This window comes from Diceros bicornis, chromosome 16, assembly GCF_020826845.1.
Source record: "Diceros bicornis minor isolate mBicDic1 chromosome 16, mDicBic1.mat.cur, whole genome shotgun sequence".
NCBI lineage: Eukaryota > Metazoa > Chordata > Mammalia > Perissodactyla > Rhinocerotidae > Diceros > Diceros bicornis.
This window is the reverse complement of record NC_080755.1, coordinates 53914794-53934466: the sequence shown is the minus strand read 5'-3', so window position 1 is coordinate 53934466 and position 19673 is coordinate 53914794. Positions and strand designations below refer to the sequence as shown.

Genomic DNA, 19673 nt, shown 5'->3' with positions numbered 1-19673 from the left:
AAAGCTAGATCCTGGCCTTGATTGTTACACCAAAATAAATTCCAGAGAGGTCAAAGATTTAAATGCAACAATGAAGGCTTCAAAGTACTGGAAGAAGATACACATATATTGTTATTGTTTTAAATAGTCTAGTAGTGGGTAAAGTGTTTCTGAACACAGCAAAAGAAAAGAAAAAGAATGATAAATGTGACTGTGTTGAAACTTACATCTTCATGCCAAAAAAAAAAAGTAACAATCAAAAGAATAAAATGGGGCCTTGGGCCCGGAAGGGTATGTGGCTGGGGCTTCGCCGGCCTCACTATGTCTGCCATTTTCAATTTTCAGAGTCTGTTGACTGTGATCTTGCTGCTTATATGTACCTGTGCTTATATCCGATCCTTGGCACCCAGCCTCCTGGACAGAAATAAAACTGGATTGTTGGGTACATTTTGGAAGTGTGCCAGAATTAGTGAACGGAAGAGTCCTTATGTTGCAATATGCTGTATAGTGATGGCCTTCAGCATCCTCTTCATACAGTAGCTTGGGAAAATGCCAGAATTTTATTGTCATCAGATTTCAGTATGAAAAAAAGGACTTAGCTGCAGAAAATAATGGAAAGAAGGGTCAACCCATTTATCTTTGAACATTGAATGAGATAAATTTCCAGCTGCTGTTCTCTATTTTTGTTATTGGACCAATGTTCTATATAAATAATTAGGATGTAACCATTTGCTACTCAAAGGGTTTAATATGTCTGTAACAATCAGCCTCAGTACTGTCACTACAATATTACATTCTGTAAATGTCCTTCTGTTGTGTCAGATACCAGTTTTTAGTGAGCTATCTCTAAGATACATAGCAGAGAACAAAATTGGTAAATTACTCGAGTTCCTTTCACAGTGATTTGGAAATGATATATCTTTATAGAATGAGACCTTTTTTTGTACTAGCTTTTTAATCGGGAAAAAAAAGTTTCAATTTGTGTTGGTAAGGATTGCATTCATATTTAATAATGCTTGCTTTTCCTCTGGGCACACCGTTTTGAGCATTAACCACAGTACCTCTACTCTTAGCAAACTGTAGTTTATTATAGGTGTTTAAACTATTTAAAATAAGCCTATGCAGTTCTTAAGGAGAAACATAAATAAGATGTAACTTGAGTAGTATTGCTAAAATGTTCATATTTAACGTAAAGGAGTTTAGAATAGCTGACTGGTGGAGTAGCCTCTGAAACCTCTCTGGTTAAGTATGGATAAATGTCTTAAGCATAAATTTGACCAGCTAACTGTTGTTCTCTAAATAAGACTACATTCTTAGAATGAAAAGAGCAGAATAGAACAATTACAGAATGATAATCCTATATGTGTTTTTCATTTTATTTTTAGTGTCAGGTCTTCACTTATTTTAATTGCCCCAAAATGCAAACTGTATTCTTTTTGTTGTTTTTTAATACAGCACTTTAAATCTAGTTTATGTTTTGTCTGTCAGCTTGAACTGGAATCTCTTGTATAACTTAGTAGGTGATGGTAAACTGTTTTTAAATCTACTTATCCATAAAAAAAAAAAGAATAAAATGGGAAAATATTTGCAACACATATAACAAAAAGAAGAACTTCCTTAACATACAAAAGACTTTAACAAATCAATAAGAGAAAGATGAAAAGATGAACACCACAATAGAAAATTGGACAAATAATTTGAACAGAGTTCAACACGAATATGGAAATATAATTTTTTTAAAACCTCTTATTGTGAGGAATTTCAAACAAACAGAAAAGTAGAGAGATTGGTTCAATGAACATCCACCTCCACCCTGCACCCATTCCCAGGTACAATAGTCATCAAGTCATCAGCTCACGGCCACTCTTGTTTCATCCATACTACACACACACACACACACACACACACACACACACACATTCCCAACCTATCCACCTCTGCACTGCATTATTATGAAGCAAGTCATTTTATCTGTAAATACATCAGAGAATATATTGAAGATTTTTATAATCTTACATATAACGCTATTTTTCCTATTGTATTGGCAAAGATCACTTAATTGGAATTAGTCGAGCTGAGGGCCTTGAAAGAGGGAGAAAACCGAGAAAATATAGCTCATACCTGATACTCTCTGAGAGGGGAAAAAAGGGAGTTTGGGTAAAAGATCAGATATTTTCAGCCTTCCTTCAACAAGTGGAACACTATCAGTCGCAACTGCTTGAATACTGCATCTGGCACAAGAGCGAAGGAGGCATTCTTGGAGAAAACTGGCCAGGAGAAGACTTGGGTTGAGCAGGAGTCAGGAAAGGTGTTTGAAATCAATTCTTTATAAGTGCATTATCTATGTTCCAAGTATTCACAGTCTGGGGGATGACGGTGTTAGCCTGCAAACTTCTGGAGGCAGGCACCTCATCTTTTCTTCTGTGCTAATGCCGTACAGCATATTTGCCGGCAGGTAATCAACAATGATGAAGGGATGCTTCAGTGGACACACCTTCCCTCACTTGCTGACTGACCTTGATGCATTGGTTCCCAAACACACTTATTAGTGCAGAAGCTCTCTGTGGCTTCATATGAATAAAACGAACAGCAATAATTGAGAGAGGGCGGGGCCTTCAGGGCTACTGAGCACATTCAGAAAGGTATGCTGCCTGATACGGAGAACAGGTTTCCTCCCTGAGAACTGCCCATGAGTCACTTCCCTCATATGATCAATGCTGTCATGACTTTGTCTTCCTTATAGTTATGTCAGGGAGGGAGCTGGTGATTCAACAAGCAGAGACTTGACTTCTGGGTGGACATGAGTGGCTGTGCAGGGCATTAATAGTATACATTTCCTTTAAGAAAGTCTGAGTGAGATGGAGTCGGTCCTGGATGAGCTGGATGAGAAACCCTGTTGAGACTGAATCCACAAATGTCACCTCCCAGACAGCTGACCTCCCTAATCTCCAAAGCCCTTGATGATGAGCAGGGAGACTTCATTTTGTTCAACAAACCTCAGCTATTTAAGCACATACTCTGTGTGTATGTGTAGGGAGTGAAGGCACAGAGGGGGTTACATAAATGATGAAGATGATAAGATGGAGTCTTAGCCTTTGGTGATTTTACAGTCTGGAGAGGAAGAACAGTATGCGGGTGAGGCTAACAGTTTTTGAGTACCTGCTTTGCTCCAGGCACCATGTTAGGCACTTAGGCATTATCTAAGGACGATTCGAGGTCCCAATTGCTCTGTGAGTTCAGAAAGGTTTTGAAGATTTCGTGAGGAACTAACATTGGAACTAGCACTTGAAGCATAGGTATGATTTTAACAGGTTGAATGGGCGAAAGCAGCTGAGGGAGAGAGGACGTATTAATCAAATAGGGGCTGTGCTTCAGGAATGGGGAATATGCTGTTTGGCTCTGCATGCCGTTTTCTAAAACGTTACCACTGCTGCAGTAGCCTCCTGCTTGATCTTCCTGCCTCCTCTCTCTCCTTAGCTTATTCTACAAACAACTGTGAGATTCATCTTCATAAAACCAGTACCTGACCAAATCAGGACGCTACTGTCTACTCTACTTTCTTCAAAAAGGAAGAAAGTTAGGGAAGGAGAGAGGGAGGAGGGGACCTCTCAATGAGTCCTCACTCCCTACAGAACAAAGTCCAAACTCCTTATCATTCAAAGCCTTGAGCACCTAGTAGTGCCGATTGGTGAATTTTTAGCTTCCTCCTCTGCCAAGCCTTCCCCACAGCTCCCCCTGCTTGCCACATTCCAGCCACCCGTCAAACATGTCATATATTTTACTCTTCTATGCCTTTATTCATGGCTTTCCTTCTGCCTGAAATGGACTAGCCTCTGTCAAAATCCGTTTAAGATTTTAAGATTCAGTTTAACTGACACATTCCCTAAGAAATTCCTAACTACTCATTCCAAATTAAGCGTTCTTTCTTCTGTGGCACCACAGGGCAATCTGCCTCTATTCTAGCACTTGTCACTGTCTGTCTTCTGACACTGGACCTGGAGTCAGATGACCTGGGATCAAACCCCCAGCCCTGCCACTTAAGAACTGTATGGATTGGGGAACTTCTGTCTCTTGGAGGCTTAGTTTCTTCATTTGTAAAAACGAAATATTTAAGATCTACTTCACAGAATTAAGAAATAATATATATGAAAGTACTTTGTAAACCACTGCACGTGTAACATTTTTACATTTACATTTTTAAACAAGTTGTATTGGGAAAACTCAGTTTTTCCTTCCTATGTAGGGAAAAACCCAGTTCTTCCCTACTATGTCTTTCTTCCCTGCATGCCTCCTTTACCTCCACAGAGCACACTTCACTTCTGACTTGCTGGTCACCAAATGTATGGAGGATTTTTTCTCCACACCAAGCAATTCTCTGCGACACCAGCTGAGTGCACTACAATTTAATTCAATTCTGACACTATCTGCCTGGAGATAGCGTCAGATCCCACAGGTTAAGGGCTCAGTCCCACAAGACTCCTACCCACCCCCACCACCACCCCACACACACACACTCTTCAGATGCCAGTTGCAAGCCCAGGATGTCACTTGGGCTTCTGACCAACCAGCTATAGATCGGAGGTTGCAACCACCTCCTCCTCAGTTCGATTAATTTGCTAGAGAGGCTCACAGAACTCAGAAAAACATTTTACTGGTTTATTATAAAAGGATATAATTGAAGATGCAGATGGAAGAAATGTGCAGGGCAAGGGACGTGGGAAGGGGCATGGAGCTTCCATGCCCTCTCCGGGCACACCCCTCTCCCTGCACCTCCACGTGTTCACCAACCCAGAAGCTCTCCGAATCCTGTCCCTTTGGAATCTTACGGAGGCTTCATCACATAGGCATGATGGATCATGAACTCCGTTTCCAGCCTTTTTCCCTTCTCAAGAGAATGCGGGCTGAGGCTAGAAATTCCAAGCTTCTAATCACGGCTTGGTCTTTCTGATGACCAGACCCCATCCAGGAGCCATCCAGGAGCCCACCCAGAGTCACCTCATTAGAACAAAACACTCTTATCACCCAGGAAATGACAAGGGTTCAGGAGCTCTGTGCCACGAACCAGGAGCAAAGACCAATATATATTTCCTATTATCTCACACATGTAAAAGGTAAAAAGTTTCTACTCTACTATAATATAAGCTTCCAAAGAATGGGAATTTTTTTTAACTTATATTTTAAATAATTACCAAAGAGTTGCAAAGATATAGAAACAATCCCCGTAAACTCTTCACCCAAATTCCCCTACTGTTAACATCTTAAATAACCATGGTATATCTATCAAAGCTAAGAAATTAGCATCAGTATAACACTATTAGCTAAAATACAGATTTTATTCAGATTTTTATCAGTTTTTCCACTGTCCTTTTTCTGTTCCAGGATCCAATCCAGAATCCCATTTTGTATTTAGTTGTCACGTCTCCTTAGTCTCTTGCAATCTGTGAGTTTCTCAGTCTTTCATCTTTCATGATTGACATTTTTGAAGAGCACTGGTTAGGTATTTTGTAGAAGCAGAAAAACCCTCAATTTGTGTTTTTCTGGTGTTTTCTCATGATTAGACTGAGGTTATGGATTTTTGAGAATACCACAGATGATACCCTTCTCATTGTATGTTAGGGGGTACGTGATATCAACATGACTTATTATTGGTGAGCAAAGAGGGGTTTTTGCCTGTTTGTTTCAGATCCAGCATCTAAAACAGCTTGGCACATAGTGGTACTCAATAAATATCTCAGTGAATTTTCTTTTCACTATCATGTGTCTGTGTTTTCCACTAAATTGTAAACTTCTAACTGGCAAAGACTATATCTCATCCATGTTCATAGTTTCCTAATGCCTAGTAGACTTACATTTAGTGAGAGTTCAGTGAACTTTTAGGGATTGAATTGAAAGGTAAATTGGATTCTGGTTGTATCTTCAGGCAAAATCAAGTTTGGTAGTCAGCCATAAGGAACCAGAGACTTATTTTAAGCAGCTCAGTTAAACGGTTTAGTACTTATTAAGTGTCTATTATGTGCTGACATTCTAAGGGCTGGAGTCCCTACAGTATTTTATCAGTAACTGGAAGGGGACAAGGGGTGGGAAGGAGCACTGGTAGATGCAGGCAGAGAGAGGGCTTTGAGCTTTGAGCCTGATGATGGAGATTTACTGATATCATTCTAAGAAGAAACCAGAGAAGGAAGTTTAGGGTAGAAGATAATTACTTCGGCTTTAAATGTGCTGAATTTGTCTTGTGGGAAACCCTATGGTTTTTGGAGATCTCTGGGAGGTAGTTGTAAATGCTGGGCAGAGGACAGGGCAAGCCCAGAGATTTAGATTTCAAGCCATTTCTATTCTAGCCATATCTGAAGCCCAGGAAGGGGATAAAATGAGTCGAGATTGAGTAGGGAGAGAGAACAGGACATCAGATTCTTGAGGAAATTCTGCTCTTAGGAGTAAGAAAGGGAGACAAAGAAGGAGATAGAGAAAAGAACATTAGGACACTACAGATTTCAAGACCTGGGTAGTTGACAATATCAAACAATAAGGAGGAAGGGAGTACTTTAACTATTGAGGAGATGCCAGCTGATTGGAAAGAATCAGGGAGTGAGTTGAGTGGTGAAACATCTATTTTGCTTTCCTCTGAGAAGCTTAACTACGAAAGGAAGAAAAAAAAGAGGATTGTGGCTGCACACAAGAAAGGCCGAGAAAAAGTCTTATTTTAGTTCTGCCACTAATCCCTGATTTATGTGATCTCGTGTAAACCACTTGACCTCTCAAGCTATTAACCTCCCTTGTAACTATAACTGGAACAAACAATATCTGATCTACCAGATTCACGAGACTTATGTTCAGGAGGCTGCTCCCCCATCAGACGGTAAGGTCATCGAGGGCAGCGGCCATACAGATATTAATATTCTCAGGGCCTCACAGAGGCATGAGAACGAGCATGGAAAAATGCTTGTTGGATGAAGCGTAAAATGTGAGCAATAACAAGCGCTAAGCTAGAGACCATAATTACCCCAGTTTACAGAGCAAACGGAGTGCGTGAGGCACAGAGACGGGCCCAAAGTCCCCGAACAGTGGGTCTAGGAGACGGGATGACTTTTTCACTCAAAAGCCATTAGAGCGACAAAGCACGCTCCATGATGAACAGTGAAAGGAGCCAGAGCCAATAACTCATTTCAAAGCATAAGACATGAGGAAAAAGTAGAAAGCAGAACGATTCCCGGCCGGCAGCAGCCTCTCCGCCCCTAGGCTGGAGGCGCCTGCGCACAGCGCGACTTCCGCCAGGCCTCCACGGGCCACCACTCCCGGCCTCGCGAGACCGCAGGCTGAGGAGAGACCGGGGTGGCTGAGGCCTCGTAGCGCGCACGCTGATGACGAAAACGGAAGTGCCGAGGCCAGAGGCGGGACTAGAGCCGGGACGGGGGTCGGTATTGCGGAAGTTTTGTGAAGAGCGTAGGGTGGCCCTTGGAGCGCAGTGTTGTTTTGGAACAAGTTCCGAAGGGGAGGCCGTCGCTGGGGGTACGAGAGCCACCAGCCTGCGCACGTTTGGGGCCACACCGGGCGCGACTTGACGTCGCCGCTGTTGGCCTCCTCTGCCCTCCTTCCTCCCCAGGGAAGCGCCTCAGGTCTGCGCCATGGCATCCTCCTCGCAAAACCTCCAGGTATCACTGCTCTTCTCCCGCCCCCTGGAGAGCCGGAGCCGAGGGGAGGCGCGGGGCGGGGGCCGGGGGGCAGGGAGGAGGGAGGAAGCGGCCGCGCCCCTGGTGAGGGGCGGAGGAGGGCGGCGCCGGCGCTCTCCGCCGGCTTCCGGGGTCTCCCGAGCTTTGGGAGACTCCTGACTTTTGTTGAGGCCTTTTTTTTTTTCCTTCTCAAGCCAGCCGAGTTGGACTGAACTGGGCAGAGCTCTGAACGAGTGGCACAGATGCTCCAGTCAGTGTAAGGGAGAGGAGAAAGAACGTAATGTTTGTAAAGCACTGCTCTGGACCACTTGAAAATAGGATAGTCCTAGTCCTCCCGTAGTTTCTCAGGCTGGTATAGCAAAGCCCGTCTTTTCGAGCTGTCAAATGGATAGAAACTTGAGAACAGTCTTGGAATCTGTCAATTCATTGAGCATATGCGTTTGCGTGCACTCTCCTATAGCTCGCAAAATGTAGTGTAAAATCAGGAAGTATTCTTAAACTCCTTTGTGGCTCCACCTCCCCATCCCCGCCGCGGTGAACACAGTGGTTTTTTTGTACATAAATTATGGAACCCTAAGAGTTGAGACTTAATCGTTAGACCTCTTGTGGAGTGGAAGTCAAGAAGAGAAATTTACGAAATAGTGTCTCCCATCCCCAAAATAGATCTGGGGCTTCACTGGGGTTTGGAGTGTGACTTAAGCCTTGAGGATTCTCAGTCCACTAGGTCAGTTTGGGACAGAAGAGTAGCATGAAATACTAAGATACGACAGTCTTCACCTCACTTTTTTTGTAACCCCATTCAGAAAGGGTCTTTTGAGTAAATGTACTCGGAAACAGTGTTGGTTATTTGATAAAAGTATTGTTGCCTTGAGTATCAAAGGTGATTTATTTTGAAATGCCCATCTTGTCATCGTCCTTGTTGGTGTGTCAGTTAACTAGTTTTATTCCACCAGCTTTTCATTTGTCAAGCATTTGCATGTGATTTGGGCATTCTACAACATGATTTTCATCCATTTACTGATACCTTTCTTCTTTTGCAAGGTTTGCAGTTTCATTCTGTAATCAGTTTGTGTCATATCTGAATTGGATTGTTGGATGTTCTTCAGTGAATCAGCTAGAGGTTGACCCATATTAAAGGCGTAGTTGCATGTGTTAAACAGGGAGAGATGCTGAGTTATAGTTCTGTTAGTGGTTGGTTCACGGGTGTGCTTTCTCATTCAACCTTTTCAACTTTCTAATTTAGGAAATTTGTGTGAAGAATATTCAGATAAATAACTTTCCCACCGAACAAGGCAAAAATCCTTGTAGCCAGATGCTTATAATCTAGTGGAGGAATGCAGATGACTAAAAATCAAAATTATAATATAATGCAATAAATGTCGTAATAAAAGTAGAGGCTAGTGCATATCTAACTCTTTAAGGACAAATGAGAAATGTTCCACAGAGGAGGTGATGTGAGCTTAGATAAAGTGAAAGGTACTGACATGAATTGTCTGTGTGGTGTTTGATGTGATCTCATTTAATCCTCAAAACAACTCTTCAAGGTGAGTATTATTCCAATTTCACAAGAAACCAAAGCTTATTAAGGTTATGATTTGCCCAAAGACATACAGCTAATTAGTGTTGGAGATAGTTTTAAGTCCAAGTCTGTCTGCTTACAAGTTGGTGCTTTTTTCCCTACAAAATTATGCCTCCTTGGACATGAAAGTGGGACGCATTCCAGGCAGAGAAAAAGAACATATGCTTCAGTCTAGGAGTGTAATAACCTTTGGAGAAGGTTGGGAGAAATTGCTAGTAATGCAGTATGCATAGAACTCAAAGTTTACTCAGTCCTAAATATTTTTTGAGTGTTCGCTATGCCACACGTTTTGCTGAGTCTTGGGGAATCATAAAAGAAATATATGACCCTTGACTTCCAAGGGCTTATATTTTGATGTGAAAGCAGACATATAAAGTGACTAATAGGATACTGTGTGACCTTTGGAAGTATGTACAAGAGGCGGTGGAAATCCAGGGAAAGCACAGGAATAGGCTGCCTGGGGGGTTGGGGAGGGCTTTGCAGCAGGGGGAACCATGACTGCTAAATCTTGGAGAAGCTAAAGTTTTACAGGGAGACAGTGGCATAGGGTATTGAAGGTGGAGAGTACACCGTATACGAAGGCATGAAGTCTTAGTTGTCTTGGTGGTCTTGATAGTTTGGTATGACTGGAACTGTGTGTGCAAGGTGGGAGGACAAGTCTAGTTTGGCCATGTCCTGAGGAGCGGTGTGTGCCACGCGTAGATGATTGGTCCTCATCCTGCTGTAGATGGGGAGTCATGGAAGGTAATATGCTCCGGTTTTTGTTTGAGAACGAAACTCTCATGTGTGTGCAGGGGACAACTGGACGGGTAGCAAGCCTGGAAGCAGGGAGACCCATTAGGCAGGGTTCTGAGTGATGGGAGATGGTGAGGGCCAAAGCAGTGTGGTACCTGTTGGAATAAAGAAGAAAGGACTGATCTGAAACAAGTGAAGAGGAAGAACAGTCAGGCTTGGATCTGCATTTAGAGAGTGAGGGAGGAGGAAGAGTTTGCGTTTCCCCCCAGATTCCTAGATTGGATAGCTGAGTGGGTAGGCGTTGGTTCTGGGATTACAAAAGGGATATTTGGGGCCAGGGTGGTCTGGAACTTCTTGAGTTTGGAATGCCTGTGGGGACAGTCAAGTGGAAATGTCCAGTGAGCAATTGGATACATATGTGTAGAACTAGAGAGAGAAAGCTGGGCTAGAAATAAGGATTTGGGATTATTAGTATACAGATGGTAGCAGAGGTTATGGGCATCTTGGAGAGTTAATAGAATGAGGAAAAACAAGGACCAAGGCAGAAATGCTATGGCATGTTGGCGTTTAAGGAGAGAAAAAGGGGAACCTGAAAATAATCATCACACAGTCAAGAGTAAAACCACGAGAGAATGGTGCCATGAAGGGCAGAGGAGGAGGTTGCATCCGGGTGTCTGTTATTAGGGTTAAAGGCTGCAGAGAGGGAGTTAGGTAACTGTGAGGTTTGGCAGTCGGGGAGCAGGAAGCACTGCTGTGGGAGGAATCAAGAACCCGAGATGAACTTGGGGTTCTCTTTGGGGCTTTGCTGTGGAGGTGAAGAGGTAAGGTGGTAGCTAGAGGGGAACCTAGGAACTGGGGAGAGCTGGTGTATTTTAGTTTTTTTTGTATCTATGAGTCTGATAGGACTTCCATATATTTTTATGTTGAGGAAGGCCCCCCAGAAAAGGGAACATTAGGTTGGGGTGAACAGTAGAGTGGCATATAATGGATGGAGTAAATGTCAGAGGAGGAAGGTGGGGATGGGCTCCAGATCATAGGGGAAGGAATTAGCCTTGACAGACACATGCTGAGACATCCTTCTTCCTGGGATAGGTGACTTCCGAATTTAGCCATTTTCCCAGAGTTTTCTAGTGTGGACGTGTCGTGGTCTCCTAATCTGAAAAAGACAGTCCCAGCTGTTCCCAACCTTTATACTTCGATATTGATGACTGGATCCTGACTGATCCTGGGGTAATATCTTCAGCCTTGTGCCAGCCACTATGCTAAACTCTGGAATATAAAAAAACTAATATAACAGACGTAACTTCTGTCCTCATGAAGCTTATATTCCAGTGGGAGAGGACAGGCCAAAACCAAGCAAAACAAAACCCACAAGGCCCGGAAACAAGCCTCTGGAAGGATTTTAAATAAAAGAGGGATGCATTTTAAAATTAAATAACATTTGGGAGTCGTCAGCCTAAAGATAATCAGTTTAAATCATTGCAAACAGATCACATAAGGAGGGAGTAAACAGAAAGAAGTGAACCCCAGGCCAAATGCTGAGGAACCCTGATATTTCCACATCACATTCCAGAGGAAGAATGGGCAGAGGGGACTGAGCAGGTGCTCTCAGAGAAGTGCGGGGGGAAACCAACCAGGAAAGTGGTGCTTGGGAGCTCGGGAGCTCAGCAGAGGGCAGAGTTCTCCAAGGGAGTGATCATTTATATTGTCAAGAGGTCAAGATGAAGACAGAGCTGGCCTTTGGATTTGGCCTCATAGAGAACCTTGATATGAGCAGTTTTATTGATATGATAAGGGGCAGAAGCCCAGATGGGCTGAGCTGAAGGGTAAGTGAGAAAAGAGGAACTAGAAAGAAAGTAGAGGCTGCTCTGGTGACATCTGGCCTCTGAAAGGTAGCAGAGGGACTGGCCTGGTGGTGTAGTGGTTAAATTCGCACGCTTTACTTCGGTGGCCCGGGGTTTGCAGGTTCGGATCCTGGGCGCAGACCTATGCACTGCTCGTCGAGCCGTGCTGTGGCGGCATCCCACATACAAAATAGAGGAAGATGGGCACAGAGGCTCAGGGGCCAATCTTCCTCACCAAAAAAAAAAAAAAAAACTAGCAGAGAAACAGAATTAAGCTGAAGGGTGTTTTAGTCTCAAGAAAGGATTTCTAAAGGAGTGCTGTTTGTGTGCTGATGGGAATATCCAGTGGAGAGAAATTGTTAGGGATGCCAGAGGTGGAATAAACAAAAGGAAGAAGATTTTGAGAAAGCAATGGGGGATTTTTTTTTCATTTGTTCCACAGTTTTCTTGAGCGCCCATTGTGTGCCAGGCACTGTTCTGGGCTCTGGGGTTAAAGCAGTGCCCCAGATGAAGTCCCTGTCCTACTGAAGCTTACCTGTATATTGAAGGAGCTAGCCAATAAGTAAGCAGACAGGTAAATATAATGATGAACATGATGGTGGGATAAGAGTGCAGAAGTGAGGGGAGAACTGAGGACAGGAATAGAGAGCAGCATTTGGAAAAGGAGATTAGGGACGGCCTCTCTGAGAACTTGCCCTTTGAACTATGCTGAAAAGGAGACCAACATGCATCCATCTGGGGAAGAACATTCTAGGCAAAGGCATCAACAGTGCACAGGCTGCCTGAGCAAAGGAGTGAAGGAGGACTAGAGGGTTTTAGGTGAGACCCAGATCCCAGGGCCCGGGTCACCTAAGGCCTTGTCTGTCGACCATCACCCAGCACTTGGGTTTTATTGTTTGCCATGGGAAGCCATCCAAGTGTGCCCTTCACCAGTTTCTGTATGGACTTTAGAGTTCTCTCACATGGGAAAGGTCCTGTATCCCCCACCACAGTCAGGATACAGAACAGTCCTGTGCACAGGGGATCCCTCCTGTTGCCCTTCTGTAACCCCACTCACCTCTCTTTCTCTTCCCCCACCATCCCTAATCCCTGACATAACTAATCTGTTCTCCATCTCTGGTTTTGTCATTTTGAGAAGGTTATATGAATGGAATGATAGAATATGTAACCTTTTGGGATTGTTTCTTTTCACTTAGCATAATTCCCTCAAGTTTCATCCAAGTTGTGTGTTTCACTAGTTCTTTACTTTTTGTTACTGAGTAGTTCTCCATGGTATGGATGTACCACAGTTTGTTTAACCATGCAGTCATTGAAGGATAATCTGGAACATTCATGTACAAGTTTTTGTGTGAACATAAGTATTCATTTCTCTGAGATAAATGCCCAGCAGTACTGGTTCATATGGTAGTTGCATGTTTAGATTTATAACAAACAAACCAACCAGTTTCCCAGAGAGGCTGTACCGTTTTACATCCCACCAGCAATATATGAGTGAGCCAGTTCTCTATCCTCATGAGCATTTGGTATTGTCACTATTTTTTTTTTATTTTAGCTATTTTGGTGAGATGTCAAAATCTCATTGATATCTCATTGTGGTTTTAATTTGCATTTCCGTAATGGCTAATGGTGTTGAACACCTTTTCAGGTGCTTATTTGCCATCTGTATGTCCTCTTTGGTGAAATGTCTGTTCATGTCTTTAGCCCATTTCCTACTTGGATTCCGTTTTAACTGTTCAGTTTTGAGAGTTCGTTATATATTCTAGATACTTGTCCTTTGCTGGATACGTGGTTTGCAAATATTTCTTCCAGTTTGTAGCTTGTCTTTTCATCCTTTTAATAGGATCTTTTACAGACCAAAAGTTAAGTTTGATGAAGTCCAGTTTATCATTTTTACCTTTTATATATTGTGATTTTGATGTCACGTCTAAGAAGACTTGCTGAAGATTTTCTGTTTAAGTCCATGATCCATTTTGAGTTCATTTTTGAACAAACTCTGAGGTTTAGGTTGAGGTTCTGTTTTTTTTTTTGGCTTATGGATGTCCATTTGCTCCCACACCATTTTTTTTAATTGAGGTAAAGTTGATGTATAACATTATATAAGTTTGAGATGTACAACATTATAATTCGACACCTGTATACACTACAGAGTGATCACCACCAAAAGTCTAGTTACCATCCATCGCCATAAATTGACCCCCTTCACTCATTTCGCCCTCCCCCCCAACCTCCTTCCCCTTTGGTAACTACTAGTCTGTTCTCTGTATCTGTGAGTTTTTGTTTTTGTTTTGATGTTCATTTGTTTTGCTTTTTTTTAGATTCCACGTATGAGTGAAATCATACAGTATTTGTCTTTTTCCATCTGACTTATTTCACTTAGCATAATACCCTCTGGGTCCATCCATGTTGTCACAAATGGCAAGATTTCATTCTTTTTTATGGCTGATAGTCTATTGCATACGTATACCACATCTTCTTTATCCATTTGTCCATCAATAGACACTTAGGTTGTTTCCATATCTTGGCTATTATAAATAATGCTGCAATGAACATGGGCGTGTAACAGCACCATTTCTTGAAAAGCCTATCCTTCTGCCATTGACTTGCTTTTGCATCTTTGTCAAAAATCAGTTGGGGGCCAGCTCCAGTGGCCTAGTGGTTAAGTTCAGCGTGCACTGCTTCAGTGACCCAGGTTCAGTTCCCGGGAGCAGACTTACACCACTCTTCTCTCAGTGGCCATGCTGTGGCGGTGCCCCACATACAAAAGGAGGAAGATTCACAGCAGATGTTAGCTCAGGGCGAATCTTCCTCTGCAGGAAAAAAAAAAAAGTTGGACATATTTGTACAACTCTATTTCTAGGAGGTTTTCTTTTAATACTACAAAAGTTTCTTACTGTTATTTTAATCAGGCTATATTATTCCATTGTGTAGTGTCTTTTTGGTGTTTAAAATTTAAGTTACCAGGGTTGGTTTTTGTTTTCTAAAAGACCTTTCTGGTTACTGTCTTTACTCAGTAAACCTTTTAGTTAATTACTGAGTTAAAAGATTTGGATGTTTTTCCAATTCTTGATATTTCATTGCCCCATTGCTTCTGAAGCAATTTGCATTTTACTATTGTTACATGCTTTAGATATAGTAGCATTTAATTTTTGAGAATTTCTCTAAATGCTTTTAATTTGAATTTTCAGATTATTGAAAAGTTTGACTTTCGTTGAGTGAATTATGTGAGAATCTTAGTGATTGGTAAGATAAAGTCATATTCAGATAGCATATACCCACGTAATAAATGTAATTTGTGTTTTATAAATAGTTATAATTTATTTAAAAATGCTATTGTTATTTGGAAAAAATGGATTTGTTTTAAGGTTGATTTTATTTTAAAAAAAAACTTTCAGTATGATTGTTTACTTCAAATTTATGCTTATGCTTTGATTTTGATGGTATGATTCTGCCTTCCTTCAAACAGAAAGCAATAGATCTTGCTAACAAAGCAGCCCAGGAAGACAAGGCTGGGAACTATGAGGAAGCCCTTCAGCTCTACCAACATGCTGTGCAGTATTTTCTCCACGTAGTTAAATGTAAGACTGTAGTTTGTTTTTTATTTAAAAAGAACTAAGAGGAAATATTCTATTCAATTTATAAAAATTGAAATACAATGCCAGAAAATTATAAACCATCAATTTGCAAAAAAATCCCACTAGCTTTCTAGTACTCAGCTAACAAATGTGCACAGCTGTCATAGTCATTACTTGGTACACCTAAACATATTAAAATGTCATATAGTCAATGGAAATAAGTTTTTATTTTATTCGTAATCTAGCCAGATTATGTAATCTGAACCTACTTGTTTTCTAAGCATCTGTGTGAAAATACTCTATTTTAAAAATAGGTCGGGAAACATTTTTTGTGTGTATTTTCCAAATATGTAGTGGATGTTTACCATGTGCCAGACACTGTTCTAGGCCCTGGGATACAGCAGTGAGGAAAAAATGGATAAAAACTCCTGCCTTTGTGCATCTTAAACCTAATGCTGAACATAGGTGAAATAAGACGTTAAAAAAAGATGTCTTTCTGGTAAACTTATTTTTAAATAAAAATTTTAGCAGTTGGATAATTTAGCATTTTCTTTTGAGCTTCTCTATTCAATTTTGAGATTATTCTGTTAAAATGAAACTGAGAATGAATCATAACATGTGAGACACGGGGGGCTAATCCTGTGCACTGCATATATTGCAGAAGTCCGCTTTTGAAACGGCCCTCCCACAGGCCTCTGTGTAGTAAAGTTACTGTATTGGTGGTATGCATATGGGATTTCTATCACTGTTTATACTTGGAAATAAAGCTTATGTAAATAGCAATGGAAATAGTTAATATTGCTTTATTTACTTCTGTTTGTCTTATAATTGGTTTTGTATGAGACAGACAGCTTTCAACTTTGTGCACAAAATGTAAGGGAAGAGTATGGAAGCCATAGAATGTTAAATAATTTCTTCTTATTGTTTAGCATTAACTTAAAATATCCTAGTGTCTTGCTCAGATCTCTGTCTGACTCACACCCACCATTGGCCTCCAACCCTGCTGGAGGAAGGAGTAGAAAAGAATCGAGAGTCACTGGTTACAGTGAGCTCAGGATGATCTTCTTCCCTCCCCCAAAACAGGTTTTCCTTGTTCAAAAAATACATCTAAGAGTTTACACATGTCTGTATAACACTGATGGAAAAATCTCTCTCATTTCTCTTCAATAGATGAAGCACAGGGTGATAAAGCCAAGCAAAGTATCAGGGCAAAGTGTACAGAATACCTTGATAGAGCAGAAAAGCTAAAGGAGTACCTGAAAAAGAAAGAGAAAAAACCACAGAAGCCAGTGAAAGAGGGACAGCCAAGTCCAGCTGATGAGAAGGGGTATGTATTTTAGAGTGTTAGATTTTATTGTATCTAATTAAAATATAAAATTAAATTTAATTTGTGAAATAAATTTCTTTTGTTTAAACTAGGTGTTGGCAAGCCTTGACTCATGGGCCAAATTTGACCTGCTGCCTCTTTTTGTAAATAAAGTTTTGTTGGAACACAGCCTCACCCATTTGTTTCCCTTTCATCTGTGGATCATCTTATAGCTGCTTTTGTGCTATACCAACAAAGTTGGGTAATTACAACAGAGATTGTATGGCACACAAAATCTAAAATATTTACTGTCTGGTCCTTTACAGGAAAAGTTTGCCAACTGCTAGTGTACCAAGCTTAGGGGATGATATACCTAAAATAACCCTCCGTGACCACTTGGTGGTAGTAGGAAGAAACATTTGTAGGAATGGTACTCAATTCTTTACCCTCTGGCCATTATGTAATATTGAAGTTTAAAAATTATAGGAGTGATCTGTGAATTAAATCTTTGACTAGTAGTGTTGACTCTTAGTACTAACCACATTGGACAAAATGAAAAATAATTCCAATAATATAAATAATTTTTTGGATATCTTATGTAAAGTTTTTCAACGTGAATTTGCCTTAGATTGGCTTTTATTTTGTCATTGTAAAGCAACACAGCATAATTTATAATCAAAACCCGCTTTTGGAATGTCTTCCTAGATATGGCATATATCATCTACAGATGCAGAATTTATTTATTCAACACCTAATATGTACATGCCAGTGGGAGCATATTCTACCCAGATCCTCTGACCATTCTCCTCATTGGTGCCAGAAATGGTTCCAGGTGACAACACACTCTTAAGAAAATGAGACTCTGGGATAGGGGTATCTCACCTGCCTGGATTTGAAGACAGGTGGTCCTGGTTAGCTTTAGAGCATGTGATACTCAGAGTTCCTAGGACCCAGAGGCACAAGTGACTTAGCCAATCCCCTGTGATCACCAGGAGTGGAGTGCCTTGAAGACAGTGCTTTGGGGGCTTTGTGGCTACTACCATAGGCCATTTTGAAGAACATGAGGAGTATAAGAACTGGAGTTGACGGGCTGCTTCAAACTACATGGGAGAGTTTTAAGAAAATTATAAGCTCAAGGTTTTATGTTCTCTGTTAAGACATGGTCAGGGACCAGGGAGTTCCTTTGACACCTGAGAATATTTTAATCTTCTGCAGCTACAGCGTTGACATAACAGAAATCAGACCCCAGCTGATCTTGTGGATTATTGAATTTCAACATAGGTTCAACTTCACCGGGTTTCTTATATGAAAGTTGGGACATTTATTGGAAGATTGGGACTCCAAAGTTGAAATGAAACTATTGGGAAGACTTCAGTTGACCTCGAATGCCTGGACCCCCGACTCTCCCTGAGACTCCCTTCCCAGCAGAAACGTCCTCTCCTCCCTGTGAGTTGAGGCTCTTCTGGTCTTGCTTGAAGATGCTGTATGTTTCCTCCTGAGATGGCTACCTAGCAGGGGGATGCCAGTGCTCCTATATCGAACAGCAGGACCCACTTGGGCTAATTAAGCAAAAAGTGATTTATTATAAGGTATTACCTTACAGAATTTGGTAGCCAAAGAAGCTTGGATTCCATATCGCTAGGAGAAATGCCCAATCCACCAGGATTGTTCTGGTAGAAATCGCACTGTTGCCGACTCCGCTGCCAAGCACTTCCAATGCCAGGAGCAGAGAGTAGGACCTCTGTCACAGCTCCCTCGGCAAAGCCGGTGCATTCATCTGCAGGGTGATCCTGCATGCAGCCCGCAGCTCAGTTACTTGCTTGCACCTTCTTGGAGGAACTTTGGTTTCAGGTGGAGCCCTAGCTTTAAGGGAGCCTAGGAAGGGCAGTTTTTATAAGTACCGTCTTTAACATACAAGAAAGCATGCTAGAAGGAGGTTGGAGTGAATGCCAAGTGGACCAGTTTGCAGTCTCTACCTCACCCATAGCCCCACCATCCTATAATAACCAAGGCAGTCCCATTTTGGGATAAAACCTGTCAAGCTTTTTATCCCCCTGTATATCTTATATGTATAAAATGATGGAATGCTGTATTCTTTCTTTATTATTTTTTCACTCAACATTGTATCATAAACATCTTCCAATAAAATATTTCTACAACATCGTTTTTAAAGATTGCACTATATTCTATCATATGCCAATCCCTATAATTGAGCATACATCATTCCTAATTTTTTCCCTGTTGCTAGCAGTGTGGGCATGATTATCCTTGTATTCAAATCCTTGAACTCATTTTAAATTATTTCCTCAAAAAAAATTCCTAGATATGGAATGTCTAGGTTGATCTCCTTGTTTTTTGGGCTCAGTTCGTTTTCATCAGAAGCTTCATCTGTCCTTTGAAACCCCCAGACTAAGAGTTATAGACCTTTGTACCTTAAATAATTAATACTCTGGGTTTTTTCCTCCTATTATGGCTGCTTCTTCTAATATATAGTTTGCCTGGTCCTGATGTTTTTATTGTTGGTGTCTACAGCTGTCCTGTAATTCATCTTAAATCTTTTGTGGAATGAGGTGTGGAGCATGCGTTTATGAATTCATGTGTACATAGGTATGTCATGGGAATTTGAAGCTAGTTGCTAACTTCATTCTGGTCTTCATTCTTGTCCCTTTCCTGTTCATGATTCCATGTTGATGAATAATATGTCTGCTTACTGTTTTATTTAATATATTGTTAAAAATAATAATAAAATATGCATAACTTTTAATATGAATGTCTTGTTTTGCCACTTAAATTAGATATTTCAGTTTAATCTTTCCATCATATTTGCCTTATTTTGATAGCAATGAGTGATATTTGAATGTATTAATTTCTTTTTATTAGGAATGACAGTGATGGGGAAGGAGAATCTGATGATCCTGAAAAAAAGAAACTACAGAATCAACTTCAAGGTTGCTTTAGATTTCATTTTTAAATTTACTATCTTATTAAAAA

The 19673-nt window shown here is 41.1% G+C and overlaps 2 protein-coding genes across 2 annotated transcripts in view; both read left to right on the top strand.

The window, feature by feature from the left end:
* The first annotated feature begins 267 nt into the window (after positions 1 to 267).
* Positions 268 to 603, top strand: LOC131415175 (protein kish-A-like). Its single transcript, XM_058556583.1, has one exon. It carries the CDS (start codon positions 301 to 303, stop codon positions 517 to 519), a length of 219 nt encoding a protein of 72 aa, XP_058412566.1. The 5' UTR covers positions 268 to 300; the 3' UTR covers positions 520 to 603.
* Positions 604 to 7374: 6771 nt separating this feature from the next.
* The window catches only part of VPS4B (vacuolar protein sorting 4 homolog B), a 28568-nt gene continuing 16269 nt past the window's right edge, over positions 7375 to 19673 (top strand). Inside the window, exons 1-4 of the mRNA XM_058557272.1 lie at positions 7375 to 7628; positions 15268 to 15379; positions 16547 to 16703; positions 19563 to 19630. Coding sequence (XP_058413255.1) covers positions 7602 to 7628; positions 15268 to 15379; positions 16547 to 16703; positions 19563 to 19630 — 364 coding nt within the window. The 5' untranslated portion in view covers positions 7375 to 7601. The remainder of the gene's footprint in view (positions 7629 to 15267; positions 15380 to 16546; positions 16704 to 19562; positions 19631 to 19673) is intronic.

Coding starts and splice junctions, on each gene's coding strand:
- LOC131415175 (XM_058556583.1), top strand. CDS start 301: ATGTCTGCCATTTTCAATTTTCAGAGTCTGTTGACTGTGATCTTGCTG.